The 20,153-nt window shown below is 42.9% G+C and overlaps 1 protein-coding gene across 1 annotated transcript in view; it reads right to left on the bottom strand.

Annotated features, from left to right (window-relative positions):
* The window catches only part of LOC112969116 (ovostatin-like), a gene marked incomplete at its 3' end in the record, with an annotated part of 70,687 nt that overhangs the window by 15,741 nt on the left and 34,793 nt on the right, over positions 1-20,153 (bottom strand). The window contains 11 exon segments of the mRNA XM_026072042.1: positions 201-371; positions 1,157-1,306; positions 1,677-1,819; positions 3,102-3,165; positions 4,861-5,088; positions 5,383-5,544; positions 6,410-6,519; positions 6,658-6,772; positions 8,371-8,444; positions 10,461-10,629; positions 18,164-18,198. Of these exon segments, the coding sequence (XP_025927827.1) occupies positions 201-371; positions 1,157-1,306; positions 1,677-1,819; positions 3,102-3,165; positions 4,861-5,088; positions 5,383-5,544; positions 6,410-6,519; positions 6,658-6,772; positions 8,371-8,444; positions 10,461-10,629; positions 18,164-18,198 (1,421 nt within the window).

Raw genomic sequence — 20,153 nt, 5'->3', positions numbered from 1 at the left:
GTTTCATGTCCGAGAGAAGCACTCAGGCACCAATGATGAGCCCACAGATGCAGGGTCTGGGCCAGTTATCAGCTTTCATACACAGGTTAGCAAACTCATAGTAAAGTTCACCGGAAAAGACGTTCAGGACAGGGGAGAAAAGGAGAGGATACTATGTTCCAAAAAGGAATAGCAAAGAAAAATGTAGGGCTGGTGCTCACTTTGAGAATGTCATAGCCATCCCCTTCACCATCAGGAGAAATAGGTGTGTAGAGGAATCCATTTAATAATATGTTGTCAAGTGACACACAAGGGTTTGCACTGTCTTCTTCCAGGCAGTAGTCTTTGAAGCTATAGCCCCGGATTTCCTTCACCTGGAGCAGATCATACACCTGGGGAGATGCAAACAGCCAAGGAAAAGTGTGGCAGTGTCACTGAAATCGGGAGTAAAACTCCTTAACACCAATGTAGTATTAAGAAGCAGGCATTCTCTTTATTACAGTGCTGGATGCATGGGGGATTGCTCCGCCCAAAGTGCATACTGTATGTTGCATCAGCCAAAGTTTATATTGCTCTGTTACATACATATGCCTTAAATTTCCCAGAATAATTATACATATTCATTCTATTTCCTGGAACTAATTATCATATTTGCATAGTCATTACGCATGCAGTCCGAGTCTCTGGGGGGCTTCTATGGTGGTCTCTGGTGGTCCCTGGTGGTCTCTGGTGGTCCCTGGTGGTCTCTGAAGAGGTGCCTCTTAGTGTCTTTCCATGAACTCTGGGCTCCTTTTCCATATATGGTCTCAGCTTGGCTCATCTCTTTGTTTGAGAAAGCTGTCTCGTTCCTTATCCTGGTTTCTGCTGGTTTATCTATACTCCTTCAGGATGTACCAGTCACAGTCCTTGAGCGTATTCTTGTCTGAGGCCCCTGGTAACAGTTCCCCCATTCCCCCCCTTTGAGATGACTTCTTGTCTGAGGCCCTTGGTAACAGCAGGGTCAGCACTCACAGAGACACAGGCACTACCTAACATCCCCTTGATAAAAGTGAGCTTCTAAAAAACGAGTGAGAACAGCTCAAGCTTTAATAACACACGGCCCCATGCTCATTCTGGTGTTTATAGGTACCTGATTGGTTTTTGTAAGTGCTCATTACCAGAAATAGCCAAGACTTACAGAGCTGGCGGAGACCTCATCTTCTGGCTTCATGAGCAGAACACTTTTGTCCACAGCACGGAGGGCACACAGGGACCTTGGTGAGGTATGCAGTTGCAAGCGCATGTTGGATGAGGGGAGACCCTCCTGGGATGCAAAAAGCAAGCTGACCTGCAACCCCAAAAGGGATTTAAAGGAGCAACTTTTCCAGACATTGTTACACACTATTATACTGAAGCATCTAGCACTGTGAACTGAGCTCTGCTAGTGCCCAACTCCCGCCCTGAATCTTTTCTGATATATTCAAGTTTGATCAATGTAATTCACATTGACCAGCAATTCTCTTCCTTATTCTGTCTTGCTCCACCTTTTATAGTTACAGCCATAATTTATTCTGGAGATTCAGTCACTAATCCACAGTCAGCATCTGATCAGACCATTTCATGAACCCATTGTGAAGTCTGCCTCCATTCTGAAAATGATGATTGAGCTACTGCCCAAGAGACAAACTTGGGTTGCACAATCACTGACTTATACTCACTTTATTGGGGAGACAATTTTCAGCCTGGAAACCTGCTGAACTGGCGATGACTTCCCCACTGGGTGAAGTGTTGTACACGAGCATCCGTGCCAGAGGAGCAATTGCCGTCTCAACAGGGAAAGTCAACAGAAATGTCCCATAAGCTAACAGAGAGAAGAAAAGCTAAGCTGCATGTAAGAAATTCCAGTTCATGTATTTGCCTTCCCCAGATGCAGAAGTCTAGTTCACTTTTGCAGAAAATTTTTAGTTAGTGGGGGCAGGAATATTGATACACAACTGAAGTCTATGGTTCATACTGAAGACACCTGCATTCATTCAAACACTGATCATACAATAGCCAAGTGAGATGAGTTTGGTGGGCCCCAACATGCCTTCTAGATTCTCCCCAGTTAACATCTGGCATCATTTCTAGATGTTCCCAACCCTTTCCTTCCTCAAGCTCCAAGACTTTTTGAGCTCTAAAAAAAAAAAGGGAGAAAACATATAAATGGGACTGTGGTAATGGGTGGAAGCAGTCAAGGTTGCAGACTGGCTGGAAGAATAACTTACCAAAGTTACTTCCAAGCTAGTATTTAGCTGGAAAACCAATACTAATACTCCAGCCACACTGGGAAATGCCCCTCTGTTGAGTGACTCTTTCTAGCTGGGCCTCAGTTTCATGTCATATCTGGATGAAGGTGATATAACATCTCTTGACATGAGCCAGGGTGTTAGTTTATTACTGAGTCAGGAAGCAGAACTTTCTATGAACCCCCCAAAATCACTTCGTGCAGCACCCAGGACCTTTTCCTTTCACGTACTGTTTACATCTGTTGCAGTATAACTCCTTCTCGTAAACTTCCAAAATGGTCTCCCTCATCTCATTATCTAAAGACTTTCAAAGATGAATCTTATCCAGGCAGTCTCAGTTACTGTGTGAATGTGTAAATCCTTGGACATTTATATGAATGAAATTAAAAGTATAGGTTAGAATATGCATATATATACATACACACACACACATGCTTGTTTGCATGTTTATAAGGGAGTGACAATACTAAAAGAAATGAAAAAGAGTGAGACAGAGAAAGAAAGAAAAGGAGATACACTCTTCTTTCTGCTCACTGTACATGTGGGTGTCACAACATAGGTACCCACGATCAGAATAGTGTACAATGGTCAGCAGAAAGCATTTGGTTTGAGGAAAAAAATGATCCAAATGTTCTTCGCATTTTTTATTGGCTTTTCTAAAAATGTTCTGGTCAAAAACATAGCAACAGAAAAAATTCAGAGAAAACACAACTAACCCAAATTACTTCATTTAAAATTATTTAAATTTCAAAATGCATTTCCACTTTGTCAAATGTTTGAACTGAAATAATTTTACTACATCCCCTTGTCACCAAATTTTCATCAAAGATGCTAAAAATGCATAGTTCTGCTCACCCTTTCCAAGATTCACAGTCAGATCATGGGTGTCTGCTAACATAATACCTCCCTTGGCCATCACCTGTATGACAGAGAAAACTTCCTGTGATTGTTGCTATAGGTGATGAGAGAAGGAGAATGAATGTTCCTTGTGTTCACCTGTAGGGTGTGAGCATGAATAGCACTGCTGACTGTGAGAAAAACCAGAAAGATACTAAGGAAGAGCCTGACTGGCATTTATTGGGTCTTTAAAGCCAGAAATGTTCACCTTCAGGAGGACCAGTATTTCCTCACTAGTCAGATCTTGCTTCCCTTTTGTATATGTTGCATGTGTACAACAAGTTAAAATACATTTTGCCTCTGAGTACACAGAAGTTTGGCGGGTCATATACACATTTCTAACATTTTGGAACACACTAATCAAAGATTCTCCTCGCTCCACTCTCACTTGCACTGTGAAACAGTGTGGAGAAAAATTATACCAGGATTAGCTTCATAACTCACATAAAGTTAGAATAGAAGATCACAGGCTGTAAATAAGAAGAGCTTGGACAAGGTACCTGTAGTCAGGCAGTAAACAATGGCCTGAATGCTAGCTGTAATGTCCTTATTTCTGGAAATAGTTTCCTTTTTTCCAAACTAAAAAGGCCTTTTATACAACTACTGTCCATGCAGGATATGTAGTCAATAGCACCATTTTCAGTTTCAAGGAGTGGCATACACACCCATAAAAACATAAGTTCCCTCACCATTTGGTTACCTGCTGTATGTATATATTTAAGATCAGCTTTTCCAGTCTATGGGGACAAGGAGGAATCTTGTGCTTTAATTTATTGTTAGCAGTCTTGAAAATAAGCATGTGGACATCTCTGCCACAAGTTTCTTTCTTGTAATCTCACTCTAACTCCCCACAAGTGTTCTGTACATGACTCCATCAGAACAGAAGAAATGCCTGTTCCACTGATTTCTTCTAGCTGTGCAAAGCTACTCTATGTCTCATCTCTTCTGCTAGTATAATTAAACTGGATAAACAAGAAAAATTTAGAGGGAAAGAAGTTCTATTTAAATACTTATGTGATTCTTCCTGTTTTCCCAAGTGAGAGTGACAGATCATCGTTCAGTCACAGCTGAATTAGTCTCTCTACTTGACACCCCCAAAATGAATCAGTTCATGGCTTTCAGTGGCAGCAGGTTATAGTCTGTTCCAGTTGCATTTGCTCTGGAATACCAAACTTTCCACCATTGTTCATTATGCAATCTAACCTCTAAGCTTATTGGGCTTTGCTGCTGCTGTGGCTGGAGGTGTTGCTTTCATTTCAGTGGTCAGGTAACTGCCAAAGGACAAAACCAAGTAGGAGAAAGGTTCCCACCTCATTTTTCATCTTGTTGTAGGATGCTGGTTTCTGCACTGTGACCATATATGAACCAGAATTTTGAATGGGGGAAATTGGGAGTGGAATATTAGGAAATGAGTCTTGTATGGCTGCATCGAAGACAATGCTCTCTATATCACCATTTTGTCCCTCTTCTGCTCTTGATAAAACATGGACACCCTACCCAGGCCTGCACCTGGGACACAACATGGGAAGCACTGGTAATATTATGAGAATGTGTTTATTTCCTGCTGCCACGGACTACATTTTCAGCTTCAGCTCCCCTCTCCCATCGCTGGCTAAGGACTGACCACATATAATGGCTGTCCATCATGGAAGGTAGCTATACTGTGCCACAGCATTCTCTGTGGCCACAGATCAAAGTAACCACAAACACTTCTTACCAAATAGTAAATGATAACTTTCTTCTGCTCTCCTAATGCCTCTGGTGTGAAGATATAGTGTACCCGGATCTCTGTGGTGGAGCCACAGCTTAATGTCTCAGACTTGGGCTCGATTTTGAGGAAGCTCTTACTGGGGGAGTAAAATAGACTTAATCTCTGCGTTGCATGCTCGTATGAAGGTGTGACCCAGCTGCTGTCATAACAGTTTAGTTCAGATTTATGATCAGCCTGATAAAGAAGAACAAAAACTTTACAGCTGATGAGAAACAGGTAACAAGTCACATGAACGTCCATAGGAAAACACTGGGTATGTTTTGTATTTCCCATTCTTAGGTGAAGAGAGGTAAAGAGAGGGTTGTAGGAGACCATGCACAGGAGACAGAGGAAAGAGAGATTCTCCACCAAGAAACTTGTCTTATCTTCTGATTGGCTGAAAGATTGATAATCTATGGATAGATACTTCTTCTGCAGATCAGCAGGATAGGTTTATCCCAGTCCCTCTGCCCATTCTCTGCCACTCACTTGGATTTCCAAGGAGACTTCTGTGAAGGTGGTAGTGTCTATGGAAAACCAGGATTGTCCCTGCTCATCTGTAGTGTAATTGCCTTTGCATCTGTCTCCATCCACAGAAATCATGATGGTTTCATTGGCAATTGGAGCACTGGTCCCATCTACCAGCTTCACCTAATAGAGCAAAACCAAACTTTAGGTTTTAGACTACAAACAGAAACTTATTCCCAAGTCCTAAAAACTTTACCCCTTTTTCTCCTTGCAAGGCAGGATGTTTCCTATGGAGAAGAGCAAGAGACAGGGACATGGGAATGCATGGGGTGAGTCCTGAGTTGCCTGAGACAGGAGATCATCCTCAGCAAAATAATTTGTTCATCCTATAGAAATTAGTTGTCAGGACCCTGAGTTTGTCAGTAGGTCTTAATTCCCCAACAAGCTTTACCTGGAACACCACCATTTATTATCTGCCCATTGGTTCAGGAACTCCATCTAAGCTCAGGAATTCCATCTGATCGCTTCAGTCCTTGCCTAAGCTATGTTTTAGGTAGATCTATGTCCAGCCCTTTCTCCTGCTATTCCTGTCTTGTTGAGTGGACTTTCTGGATTGAGCTCAGCCCTGACTAATCAACTCACATTGTCTGGTGATCACTGGACTGTTGGTGGAACCTCTTTCTATCACCACCCTTGCTCTGCTCAGCCTGCTTGTGTACTGTGGGTCTACGCACTCATTGGTGAGGGCAATACTCCCACCTGTGTTGTGGTCACCCTTAGCTCTTGGCTCATATTCCTTTGCAGAGCAGCCCACTCTTGCATTATTCTCATGTGTCAGAACAATGGGCCTTCTATTCTGTACCAAGATGTTTATTGGGAGGTGGAGGGACATGTTAGAGTGCTCTGACTGACAGCCATTAGTTTGCCTGTGCAGAGGCAAAGGAAAGTGGACCATGTCATCTGCACACACTGTCATTACATCTGATGGGAATGTGCACACGTGAGTTTCCTTTGCCATTCATTGTACAGGGTCTCAAAAGTTCCCTGCCTTCCCAAAGAGTGGGATCCCTGGTCTGTAATAAGAGTCCAACAGCTCAAAGCTGACTTTACTCATGATGGATGTGATTTCACAGGAGCCTGTTCCAGTCATCTCTACTCCTGAGAAAGAGCACAGCAAAGAGAGATTATTAATGAGTTGCAGCATTTCTGGATATGCCACTCCACCTTCCTCGTCTTTGCCAGGCCCTTCTGTTACTGTGGCCTGCCATCACTTTGCCATTTCCATGTGATATGTACCTGTGCCATCTTCTGTGATCTTGCCTTGCACCTCAATGCTCATCTCATATCCTCTGCACTGGAGTTGAAATATCTTGGTCCTTACTACATCAGAAACACACCCATGAGCATCTGCCTAAGAAGGGGATTGGGGAGAAACTCAAAATTCAGTGAACAAGTTTCATGTCTTGTGGAACAGGAATAGATACCACAATACCCAACGTGCCCAACTTCTGCTCACTATAATTCCAGCCTTATATTGTAGGGCTGTCTCCAAGACCAAAACTTATTTACAGCCTTGTTCCTAGTGTTTCATTCACATATTTTCTATGTTCTGTGTGGCATTTCAAGCTCAATTCTCCAAGGCACACAATGGTTTTCTTGTTAACTCCCCTCTGTCTTACTTCTGTTCCTGCTTCTTCTATTGTCTTTGTTCTCTTCCTTGTCACCCTTTCCTTTTGTCCATATTCTATATTGACTTCTTGCTTTCTACTCATCTTTTTTGCTCTTTGCTCCCTGTCAGTCTCTCCCACAGTTACAAAAACCTTTCAAGATTCCTTTCTCATTTTGGGTTTCAATGCCAGGGACCTCACAGCTGCTAACTGGAGATTTGTCATTAATTTTAATTGGGTCAGGATTTCAGCTGAGGGGTTTTCTTCACCATTTCTATTTCCAGCCCAATGACTCATGGCCTAACAATGTCTTCCTCTGAGCACAGCTGCTTTTCCATGGACAGAGTCATATCACTGATGTCCTACTATCTCCCAACACAGACACAGATTTGCCCGCCTTTGGACAACATTAGCCATGGAAAAGACCCCTAGATTTTAATCTCAGGATTCACTTGCTTAGTGAATTCCTCACATACTGCTTCTGCTTCTTTCCCATAACAATTTGAACTAGAATGTGAAAATTTTCAGCACACTTGGACATTCACCAAACCAGGAACAGGTTTCCCATAGGTGTATCTATAATCACAGAGTATTAAAGAATATACTAAGTGATGAGACAAGCAGACAGAGTCACACTCAGAAACAACAGACAGTTTCTGTTAATCTCCCAGAGGACCACTGTGGATAGTCCCCTAATATTATTTCTCTAAAGCCCGGCTAATCTTATATTTTAATGATTCTAGTGATTACTTTTTCATCATTTCCCTGATGAGACCCTTATATTATCCACTAGAATCTGTTCTAGGTGGCAGGTCTCTGCAGGAATGCAGAAAGAGATTGTCTGTAGAAAATTACATTCATTCTAGAGTATCTTTGTATCAGGTAGCCATTCACAAACTGCAGAGGGTTCAGTGAAGAGGTAGAAAGGTGATTAGGAGCTCAGAAGGAGCAAATTTAAGAAAAAGAGTACTGGGTTTGTACCACCTGTTTAAGTGATGTCTGATCTGACATCTCCAAGTATTCAAGGGGTCAGGAATAGCACAGAAGCTCTATCTGAAGAAATGTAAAAACAGAAAGAAGGAGAAAATGTAGAGTAAATTGGGAGGAGAAATCTCCTGACTGGTTTGTCATCACCTTTTAAGAAGCATGGAGAAGCCCCTTCATTTTCTCTGTTCAAGCTTTAGGCTCAGAATAAATAAAGTGGAAAAAGTCTACACCAGATGTCTGGGGAAAGTGTGAAGAGCCTACTCCAGATCTTGTTTCTGTCCTTCTCAGAAGAAAGGAAGAGTGAAGAATGAGAGAGGAAGATATACTCCAGCTTTGTGACTCACAGACCACAGACAGACACTGGAAACTCATTGTCCTCAATAGTGATCAGCTTGGGCAGCTTCACCAGCACCTCATACTTGGGCAGCACTAGACAGGAGAGAGAAGGATTGATATGAGGAGAGTGAGGGAAAACTCTGTACTACACAGCTATCTCCTTGCTGGGTAGCAGATACAACAGCTACCTTCTGCTGCCCCAAGATACAGAGCCAGAATCAGCCTAATATGAACCATCACCTCTCCATAGTCTTCAGGACAGCTCTGCTATCCCTCCCCTACCTTTTTTTGCCAGCCTCCACCACCATTTAGGTTTGAAGGGAGTTAAGGAAAGTTGTAGCCCCTACCTTCTCTGATTTTCAGCACATGTAATTCTGCTGGTGCTAGACAGCTCTGTAGATCCCTTACCTCTGCCCATTCAGAGGGTCATACCATTCCTGTGTGTTGTGCTCCACATTTTATAATACATAATTTGCAATTAGGATTTGGAGCAGCACATTTACCACCTGTGTCATTTACCACATTGAAAGGGCTTGAATAATTGGCTTCCTCTGGCTGTTTCTTATTGTTTTGGAGATTCAAATTTGCTGTTTGGATCCCTAATATGTGTCATGTGAAACCATCCTGCATGTCCAGACTCTTCTAGTGAATCTAGCTCTGGAATCTCAGATCTACATTTTCAAGTGAATTAGGCAGCAATAAAGCCTGATAAAGGCTGGCAAGTAAAAAGCATATTGTGCCCCTGAGTGTAAGTTACATCCTTCTTCCCATATTGCATGCTGGAATCCTAAGCCCCCAACTACTCAACTTGAGGACTGGACTGAAGCATGTAACAGCTTGCTTCCAGCCTGGGCACCTGAGTTTTTTTTCCCAATGCAAGGAAGTGAGAGGAGGGACAGTTCAACCCCAGACCCAGGAACTGGAAAGCACTCCTGGGTTATACGGTTTAAACATAAATTTGCCTCAGAGCTCAGTGTTTCAACCTCAGGGTGCATTTCCTCAAATGGCTCTGCCTAAGCTGTAAGAGAGATAGCAACAGGAAAGATTCCTGGGATAAGACTAGAGATCAAATAAAAGAAAAACTAATTTAGTGTGAGGCTATGAAAAGGATATATGACTTTGACTGGGGAGGTCAGATAGATCTTTGTGGAAGGAGGCAGAGCTCATCTTTTACCATGGCAAGTTAAAGCCTATAACCAAGTTTATGTTCAGACTATTCACTGCTCTCTTACTAGTCTCAATGCCTAATTTTCAACAAAATAAAGGCAGCTCCAAAAGACTTCAGTTACAATCTTCTTTGGGTATGCACCCATATATTCCAAAAGCAGCAGGTTCTGAGTAATGCTCTGGGTAATTCAGTTTCTATATACAGCTTGGGGGAGCAGTGGGAGAATCATTAAACAGTACAGGACAAGCAGGTTCCTCAAAGACACACAGACTAGCCAGAGCACACTTCTGTAAGGACCTGAAAAAATCTGGTACAGAACTGGGGGTTAGAGTGGTCCTCAGGACAGCATATTTCTCCTACTTTATCTCTACTGCCAGCCTATTTTCATTTGCTTGTAACATTTCTGGAACGTTCTTCTTTGAACTGAAGTTTTCTATGGCTCATCTCCAGCCAAAGATATTTTCTTAACTTTTGCAGAAACAAGGAAGGAAAGGTAAAAGAGGCTTTTTAAAGCTCTCACAGCTACAAGTGGAAAAACAGAATGGATGAAGAGATAAGAAAAGCAAGCCAGGCTCACCAAAAATCATCATCGCTTGGTCTATCCAGTGCTGCTTGCAACATGCTGCTGAGTTGAAAAGCAGCTAAAACAAAGTCAGCTGAAACTGGTGTCACAGGCCATGTGCAGGAAACCTGTCAGACAAGTCCCGTACTCCCAAGAGTGCTGTGAGAAAATTCAACTTGGGGAGATGGCAGAGAGGCCAGAAAGTGACAAACCACCTTTGGCATTTAGTGCCTTCTGGGTCTGCTCCTCTGGACCCCATTGCCTATGTGTTCAGAATCCTTCCTTTCCCCAGGCTGTCCCCAGGAAATCCCAAATCCTGAGCCCACAGAGAAAGGCATTTCTGTCAGCTCCACTTGCAGCCACTATATCCTTTCCTTACCATATTCCTCCACGCTGAAGGAATGTTCTGCATGGGACATCAAGCTCTTCTGCATGACTATTTTGTAGGAGCCATGGATGGGGTCAGAGGTGAGGGGGAAGGCAAGCTGTATTAGGCCAGCCTCTAGTTCCACCCCCTGCCATTGGTACACACGGTTCTTCTGAGGATCCTGCAAGTGAGGATAACTCAGGGTCACAAGACAGGATTTACACTGTCAGGAAGTTTGGTGCAGGAGGCTTCCAGGGCCATAGCAGTGGAGTATCCAGTAAATATACAGAAAATACTTGTTTATTCCCTTTTCTACAATTGAGGACAACGTCTTGACTGGAAGTGCCTAGCTGTAATTACTCAATAATCTGTGAGGATCTGTAACTCCAGGAGCACTTACCTGTCAATTCTGCATAACTGGCATGCAAGAAAGCGGACAAAATATTAATCACAGAGCTCCTGTGTTGTCTCCTCCTCAGCTCTACATGCATGTTTACAAAGAAGGGGGACAGGAAAATGGGAAAGAGAGGCTGACAAGGTAACAAGATAAAAAAGGTAGACAGCAGGATTTAGTGGGGCACAGGGAAAAAGGAGAGAAGTTTCAGACAGTCTCCTTCAGTGAGTGTATAGCCTGCTACAAGGTTTTTTCTGTGCTTGAAACAGCTACTGTTTGAGAATCAGTGTGCAGCTTGCTGAGGAATGGGACACCTGATTTATCTATGGGACAGAGAAATCTGTGTGTGTAAGAGCCAAAAGCTTGTGGTGGGGAGGGTGTGCTTGAAGAGGAACAGAAGAGAGTATATCCCACATATCTGCATCCAGCTCAGACCTCTCCCTTCTTGTCTCTCCCCTCCCACTCTTAATGTTGGAGTTGAAATCTCATCCCTACAACAGGTGAGTGTTGTTCATTATGAATTGACTATCAATAGGCTGAATCAATGGACCAGATTGGGTGTGAGGTGACCAGAACATTGCTGACCTCCAAACTCAGCAGCTCAATCCCAAATTTCTAATAAAGGCCACTGAATAAAAGCGGTGGTTCTGTGTAGCTTGATGTACCCTTTCCAGGCCCCTCAGCAGGATGGTTAATGTTTACCATCTTTCATTTTCTGTCTGCTTTATCCATTGTACCTTGGCTGCCACCAAAAGCCTATTTACTTTAGATAGCTCAAGGTGAGTGACTGCTGATGGGCTGCATTTACTTCACTGCGATTTTATCCCTGGGCTCAGGGAAAGGGTGATGTGAATGACATCCCAGTTGAAGGACATGGGTCTGAGCGTGAAGGCACAGTCAGTAAAACACATCCCATGGCTCTGACCAAATCCTCTGTCATCACATTTCAAGCCTGATGAAAAGCTCAACAATTACTGTGAAGAAATCCACCAGATCTCTTTAGAAGAGGAGTTCAGAAAATGTTTACAGCTGGGCTTATAATCTTCTTGTCATTTTTTTGACAGATTTACAGGGAAGGCCTGGAAGTAAGTTTGTTTGGTTTTGCCCAGAAAGGCTTTCTTATTTAAATGGCAGAAACAATAGGTCAGAACAATGGGTTGGAAATAAGTTCATACCAACAGCTGCCTTTGTGATTGACTGCAATCAGTTAGTGATGCAGCTGTTAAGGGTGTGGACTGATGAACACTTCTTTCCTGGGTACTGCTAATTTAAGCTGTTGCCTTCCTTCAGGCCTGTCACCCCCTCCTTGGGACCAGCCCAAATTTTGCATAAGTGTGTGGTAAACTACACCAGGGGATCTGATCTGGCTTAAAAAAAATACCCTAGAGAAAAAACAAATGGTTGTTTTGCTGCCAGTTGAGTTTCCCAGTCTGTGAAACACTGCCTCATAAACACTTTTGAAAGCAAAACGAAGGCCAGTGCTGGACTGAGAAAGGACAGAGAGGAAGGGAGAGGTGATGGATGGCAGGGCCTACATAAGCTGGCTTAAATAGCACTGACAAACACTGCACCTCATAGCCTGGGGCTGGAAACTCAGGATGTCATTCCTAGCGATTTAAAATCGAAGTCTGTCATGGTATCAACACAAAGAAAGTTATGAAATTATTCAGCTTTCTGGACAAAAGCATAATGAGATATCAGGAGGCCATGGATAGGGTTTCTTTCTTCTTGTCCCCTTTATGGAATTTCTGCACTCAGTCAAATGTCATCTCATTGAAAGGGAAGGAACCTGTTCCTGTGGGACTTCAACCCTGTGAGTGAGACCTCAGCAGATGGCACTGCTGAGCTGATTTCCTACACCCACTATCTCACACCAGATACTCTCTTACCCTCTTTCCTCCCACTGTTCACAGGCCCTCAGTGGCTCTGCAGCTCTGTTCTGGTAGTTTGCTAAGAGGAAGAAAGAGTGACAGCACACTGAGAGGAGGGTAGAAAAGAGGAGTATAACCCACTCATGGCCCACATTCTGCCTCCCTTACTGTGACAGCACTCTCCCACTGAGGAGAGAGACTGGGCAGAGAGGAGACAGAGACACAGCAGCCCCAAGCAGCAAGGAACACTGCCGGGACATACTACATAGGACTGTGTAGACTAATCATGGAAACAAGCTTAAGATTTGGTAAAAGCTCCAGAAGGGTGAAGAAGATGGAAAACTCATTTCCACAGTACCTTGCTCCTGAACTCTGTCCCTCAAGACCACTGGTGCAAGGCAGAATACAAACCTATATGGTCCTCTGGCTTGATGCAGGCTCACTTTTATGGACCTACTACTCCTCTTTCCCTGTGCAAATCCAAGTTCTATAGCAGCAGCAGCAGCAATTCCTGGTGACAATTCAATCTGTAGGGCATGTTCATCACTGCGTGTATGGGAGGAAACCTGTGGCCAGGACTGCTCACACTGCTTTGCTACAACCCCTGCCCTAGGGAAGGCTGATGTGCACTTTGCCAGATGGTTAGAAAGAACACTCTGTAAAGAATACACAGTCACAAGTGACCTAGGAAAAAGCATGGTGATGTCATGTACTAAGAGCTTCATTGAGGGATGGGAGTCATACCTAGGGCAGAAGAGCAAAGAAATGGTCTTTCACTGGCCTGAATGTATTCAGGGAGAGCTGATGTGAGAAGTGCAGAAACTGAATGCTCTTCTTTCAGCCCTGGGGAGAAATATAGTGGGGCCCATCTAGAGCTACATTATTGCCTGGGTTCTGAGCTTTTGGGAAGGCAGTAGGACTCAGACAGTGCCTCCATCTCCCTCACAACTAGGCCATGGGTTAAAGTGTGGAGAGGGGCCAGGAGGCAACTCTGGCCAGTAGGTGCAGCTGCAGTCAGTGAAAGGTGGGACCTCCAGCCACCCAGGTAATGACTTACAGATTGTGATTAAGCTGTTCTGACTAGCTATTTGCTCCAGTCCTCCCCTCCCTGCACAATCTCCTCACCACAGCTTCACCCTATGCCTTCTTCCCCAATCTCATCTTCCCTACTCCCTGTCAGTGGCACTGTCAACATGACTGTAATGCCCAGTCTACTGAAGGGACAGTGTGACCTAGTTCATGTGGAATTTGGCCTCATTCCTCTTCCTGTTCACTGTTTCACTAGAAATTTGGCCAACAGGAAAAACATCCCCCTACATCAGCTTTCCTGTCTTTGAAACAAGGATATGAAATATGCTGTTTATGCAGCATCTTTTAGGTGCCTTGGGATGTGTTGGTGAAAAAGGTTAGCTAAATTAAAATGCTGTGAGAGCTTTAAAAAGCTTGGGTCACATAGTCCAAATATGGACATTCCAGGACAAAATGCTTTTGACTGCCAAAAGAGACCTCACAAACCTTGTAGCATGCAGCTCAGTACTCTGAAAACAGATGCAGTGAGAAAGCAGCTCAGTATTATGAAAACAGAGAAAGTGGCTGATGCAAAAATGAGGATTTTGTCAATATAGAGAAGTTAATATGTTAACTTATGATGGACTAACTTCCTTGTATTGACTCTCAGTTACTTCCCAGCAGAAACACACAACCAAAGAAGCCAATGGATTTCATCAGTTCCAACAGTCTAACTCCACACCTGCCAATTCAAATAACATCATAAGCTTGCATTCTGATCATGTGCAATATATTCACAAGCATATACCTTACATTGTAAAATAACTTGAATTCACAGCCACATATCAGAACAGGAGGACAATGCCTCCTGTTGAATTCTTCCAGAAAAGATCCAGAATAAAAAAGAGCAAAATCATACAGTCCATGTGTCACAAAATCATAAAAGTGTTGGTTGAAAGGACCCTCTGGAGGTCTTAAGCCCAACTTCCCTCTTGGAACAGAATTGTTGCAAAGACCTCCATGGATGGAGATTCCATTGTCTCTCTGGATGACCTGTTCCAGTGCTGCACTAACCTCCTGGTGAAGAAGTTTTTTCTAGTATTTAAACTAAACTTTAATCGTCTCTCCTATGCAACTGGCCACATCTGAAACACAAATAGCACCAACTTCTGCTACAAAAAGAGGCTATCACCTGCTTGTGCAGGGCACAGGAAGCAAGTCTTGGTTAGAAACTTCATCTTATTTTGATTGGGAGGTATCCAGTTCAAGAACTGTCCACTTTGCTCTGTTCCCTATCTTAATTCTGTGGATCCCATCTATACTTCTGTTTCTCCCCCACCTCTCTTCTCAACTCTTCCTCTCTTCTCCCTTCCCAAAGTGGTGCTCAAGTCAGAGAAAAAGAGCAGTACATTTCTCATAGGAGGAGAGGACTGAGTGGTATGGACTCATTCCCTTTCCACCTGATCTTGGGCAAGGATATCATCAGATTGCTGTGAGAAGATCAGAGAGCTCTGCCTGACCCCAAAGCAGCCTTGGCTGCCTGATCTACCCCAGGAGCAGCCAAATAGGGCAGATGAGGGGTTGACGTTACTCTGTGAGTCAAAAGTCTTTCAGCTCTGAGTCAGCCACCACTTCACTTCTGACCACACAGTAAGCAACAGCAACAGCAGTCACACTGCACTTTCTGCTGCAGCTACTAATGCTAACACAGTGCTCTTGGCATGAAATCTCTGTTATAGGCATTATGAGACTAGATTCAGAACTGCAGTGGTGAAAACTGCACTTCTGTTACCACACCAAGGGGCACAGCATGTGACAGCAGAGAGAGTCTGAATCCCATCTGGCTCCCATCTGGACTAGAGGCTCTGGAACTACCCTCCGGTAGGCAAGGCTACAGTGGAGATGGGCAGACTCTTGTCTGCCCTTGCTGTCTGAGGCAGCCCCTCTCCTCAGGGCCCTCAACAGAATGGACGCTGTAACCGTGCTGCTCATTCGCAGAGCCCAGAGGTGAATATTGCACTGGTGGCTGCCCACTGCCAGACTCTGCACTGTCGTAAGAGAATCTAGGTCACGGACTCTCTTTGGGAACAAGTACATCTGATGCTGCCAAGGGAAACAAACTGGCTTGAAAGAAACAGGAGAAAGGGGAGAAATGACTGAGTGTTTGAAACAAGGACCCTACAGAAAAGGTAAGTACATGGATTCTGGCATCATGCCCACAAAACCCCAAGAGAACCTGAAGATTTCTAGTATACTTAGAGATGTTGTGAGGATTCCAGGGCTGGACTAGCAGGGGGCTGTAGGGCAGGAGTATGGACACCGGCAGAGCTATGGGGGAATCCCAAGGCTAGAGTAGTGGGGGCTGCAGGGCAGGATTGTGGGCATGAACAGAGCTGTGCAGTGAGCTCAGGGCTAGGCTAGCAGTCAAATGCAGGGCATGAATGGCAGCACTGGCAGAGCTATTTGAAAAATGATAGAAAGGAAGAAAACTGAAGAAGAGCACTAAGAACCCCCTCCCTGTGTTTAGCTTATGGTTCTGTGGTGGATGAGGTGTTTCCAGGGAGAAAGAAGAGGAGAAGGAGTAAGATGTTTGGTTTGCTGAGCAGCCTGTCCTTCCCCATGGTGCAGAGCAGGATGTGGTGAGTGAAGCAGACACCAGTCTGGTCTGGTGCTGCTGTTTCCCTGCACCTTGTAATTCCCCTCCACTCTGGGCTGGCTCAGCCTCTTTATAACTGTTCTCTGTAAATAGCCCATGGGCTGGAGGAGATAAGGGCTGGGGGCCAGGGCCTATCCGGAAATAGAGAGAGAAGTGTAAGGAGGAGCTGGAACTAGCAGCTCTGAATCCTGACAGAGGGAGGGTATTTGGCCAGACACTTTAAAAGTGGGGGAAGGGTATTAACTGGAAGTGTTTGTTAGAAATCTTTGAGCCATTTACACCCGCCTTTCTTTAATCCATGAGGAATTGTCGGGTTGTTCCCTGAGGGTGGTGTCCAATCACAGCACTCTGATTTGGGGTACTGTGATCTTCTGAAGCCACAACCCAGGTTTATAGATATTTTAAGAACAAAAGGAAACCCATAGGCAGACACGTTGTCTATATTATGCAAACAGAATACTGCAGTAATTTGCTGATACAGTTGCAAAAAAAAGCCAACTACGGATTAGACAATTAACCTATCTGGAATATAATCCAAACTGAGGTGAGGTACTGGTCTAGATAGGGAAATAAATTCTGTTTCTACTGTGAATATGCATAAATAATATGCAAAGCCATTGGGAGACATCCTTGCTTCCCCATTATTGTGATTATCTTCCATCATTCTGTGTAGCTTACTCTGGGTCTCTCTAGTACGGAGTCCAAACAGTGTAGGTGCCAGGTGTTCCAGGTGGCTTCTCCTACCCTTTGTCAGGTTCTGAACAGCGCTCATCTGATCTAGCTTTGCAACAAAAGTCACTCATAAAAAGTGCTGCTCACTTGACTCAGTCTTCTATGAACCTCTTTGTTGCAGCTTACCCAGAAGTTGAATCTAGTGAGAAAAAAGCATGCTGAATTCCAGTGGATCGATGAACAGAAATATTCAGTCCAAACTATCTGCACTCCCTGAGTAGCCTGACTAGATGGGATATTTGTACCAGCCCGTGGAAGAAACACTTACATATTTGCAAATTCCAGCTGATGAAGGGAGAAGCGGTCAGCATGCCCTATAATTCCTTGTGCAGTGAAATGATTCAGTATGCTCCTGTAGAGAGAGATTCATGATCTCTGTGAAAAATTCTATAGTGTAAGAAAAAGCCAGGACAGAAAATGCTTCAGCACAATCCACCTTGAATGTGTTTATATGAAGCCACATTAATAGCAGAGATTCTCTGCTCTGTACAAGAGAGCTTACTAGATCATACCAGCAAAGGCAGCCCTATTTGCTCTTTGATTGAAGATTAAGACTTGAAAAAGAGTGAATGTAAAGATTGAATGGTAGCTATGTAGTGTGTTGTAGGGAAGAGCACTGCAAAGGAGCAGGAAAAATGTCTGGGGATGAAAGGAGGCTGAAGAAGAGCATTAAAAAATCATGAATAGCCTCTGATGGATTAAAATATAAGCACTTGTATATGCCACAAAAATTAGGAAAACAATCAATATGCAGCCAGTGTCTGCTGGGGGGAAGTGCTATATAAATTTCAGACAGAGGAGGAATGAACACACACACACACACACTCACTCATGCAAACCAAAAAATTTAGCAGATTATCAGTTAGAGATGGAAATACTGACAAAAAAGTGGTTGTGTAACTATAAAATCATTAAAAGCATACAGATTTTTCTCCAGAAATGTCCCCTATCATCTGTCCACTCCCATCTCTGTCTTCTACAGTAAATAACTGGTGCAAAGTAGCAGTCTTCAAAGCTATAGTGTCCTGAGCATTTGCTGGAAAACATAACTCACCCCAAGTTGCCTGTTTTCATTCAGGATGTTGTAAACTGAAACCAGAAAGAAATCAGAGTGGAGGCATGCAAAGTATCCTTTAAGGATGACCATGAAAAGCTGAAATTCATATCTCTGCAGGATCATCAAAATCATGGATTCAGTGGCGATCCTGCTCACTATAATCTTCTTTCTTCTGCTAACCTATTCATCATCCATAAAATGTCAGCTTCTCAGCCCCCTAGAAGTTGCTTTTTAGGTCTGTGACACTTTAATGTCCGCTTTTCTCCAGAAGTACAAACTGCCTTTTATCTCAGGTTGTCTAACTAGTAAATATCTCATTAAGCTCAGAACAATTGTTCCAAACTTATATTTAGCTTGAAAGTCTTTTGGTTCTATTTCAGACCTAAAGGAGAGTTTGTGTGTCCAAACAATTGGCTACTTCTTCCAACACAGCTAGCTGGTCTAATAAAAGATTAGATTAATAAAATTAATTGATGAGATTAATAAAAGATTATTAGAGCACCCTGTTCTGCCTATATCCTTCGTTCACAACAGTTGCAATAAATTTATCACCCTATTTTAACCAGCACCTGAAAGCTGCATACTCAAAACCAATCTAGAACATTTGGTGGAAAAGGAATGCAAAATATTTGTCAAAACCAGCCAGGACTTGAGTGAATTGGCAGTCATAATTCTAACCGTAGGAAAGATATTTCCTCTTAAGATAGCATTCCTTCCCAGAACTTACCCATACATGTCAGAGGTCACTGCACACCTGATAGATCAAGACACACTCTGTATGTAGCTAATACTTTCAGTAACTAGTCCTCATATTAAATGAGTACAAAAGCTAGGTGGACCATTTTGCCTAAATGTTGATCACAAAGAATTTAAATTAGGCCATGCCACATTAAATGGTCACTATAGACAAAATGCCTAAATCAAACTTCTTATAATCCTCCAAGCAGAGTTAGTTTCTATACTGAATAATAGTAATGGATTTTGATTCATCCTGCTAGAAAAGAAATGATTACATAAGTTTACTCTCACTTTTAAAACTAGTATACCTTGCCTGTTCCATAGAAGGTTTTTGGAACTTCTTTACTTCCACTGCAAAATGAAAAATATAACATTATTCTAAAACTTTATTTTGTTCCATTATATATATTTGGTCTTGTATTGGAGCAAGAACATTTGGGAAAATCAGCTTAATTCTAAAAAATTCTCAGAGAATCCATAGTGCTATACTGGTAAGTTATAGGTGCTGATAGACTGGGTTTCCTTTCTAGGCATTATCATATTGAAATGGGGCAAGACAGCAGATCAGGAAGAAATAGACACCATGGTAGCACTTCTAATTCACCTGAATGTATTATTGTTATTATCTTTTTTATGTTCTGGAATGCTTCATTCTCCGTCATACTTTCTTTGTAGGCTTCTTTCCCACTCACTCCTTTTAAAATATTATTTTGAGTTGGACTGACTCACACAAAAGATGCAAATAACAAGTTAACACAGACCATCATAAATGTTGATAAATCCTGATCACAGCAAACCTTATTCTGCAAAAGTTCCTATGAACCATATAGTCTTGACTGCAGTGCCTTGCAAAAAGACAGAATATGTTCTATACCTTCAAGGTTATGACTGCTATAGAGATCAAGTATATTTTTCTTTCCCATGAAAATAAAGTAAGATATTGAGCTGTGCATTTTTAATTACCATAACCCAATTGTGGTATATTTTCTTCTCACTTTTCAGTTTCTATTGTTCAGTCCAATACCAGTTGTCCAATAACAAATTGGCTCACCAGTCACTGCAGCCACAGGAAAAAAGGGTATCTGTGGGTGGGTGCAAGTACCCTCAGTACTATCAAGATGCTATTATATGCAGAAATCCTTGTCTGCCCCAACAGTCTTAAGTGATTTTGGAGCTACTGTTATCAAATGTAAATAATCCCAAGAAAGAGTACTGTTTCTTTACTATGTTACTGTTCTTCCTCCTCAAG

Source organism: Apteryx rowi, unplaced genomic scaffold, assembly GCF_003343035.1.
Source record: "Apteryx rowi isolate R43461 unplaced genomic scaffold, aptRow1 scaffold_1089, whole genome shotgun sequence".
NCBI classification, from domain to species: domain Eukaryota; kingdom Metazoa; phylum Chordata; class Aves; order Apterygiformes; family Apterygidae; genus Apteryx; species Apteryx rowi.
Note: the sequence above shows the minus strand (reverse complement) of the source record. Positions and strands in the feature narration are given on the sequence as shown.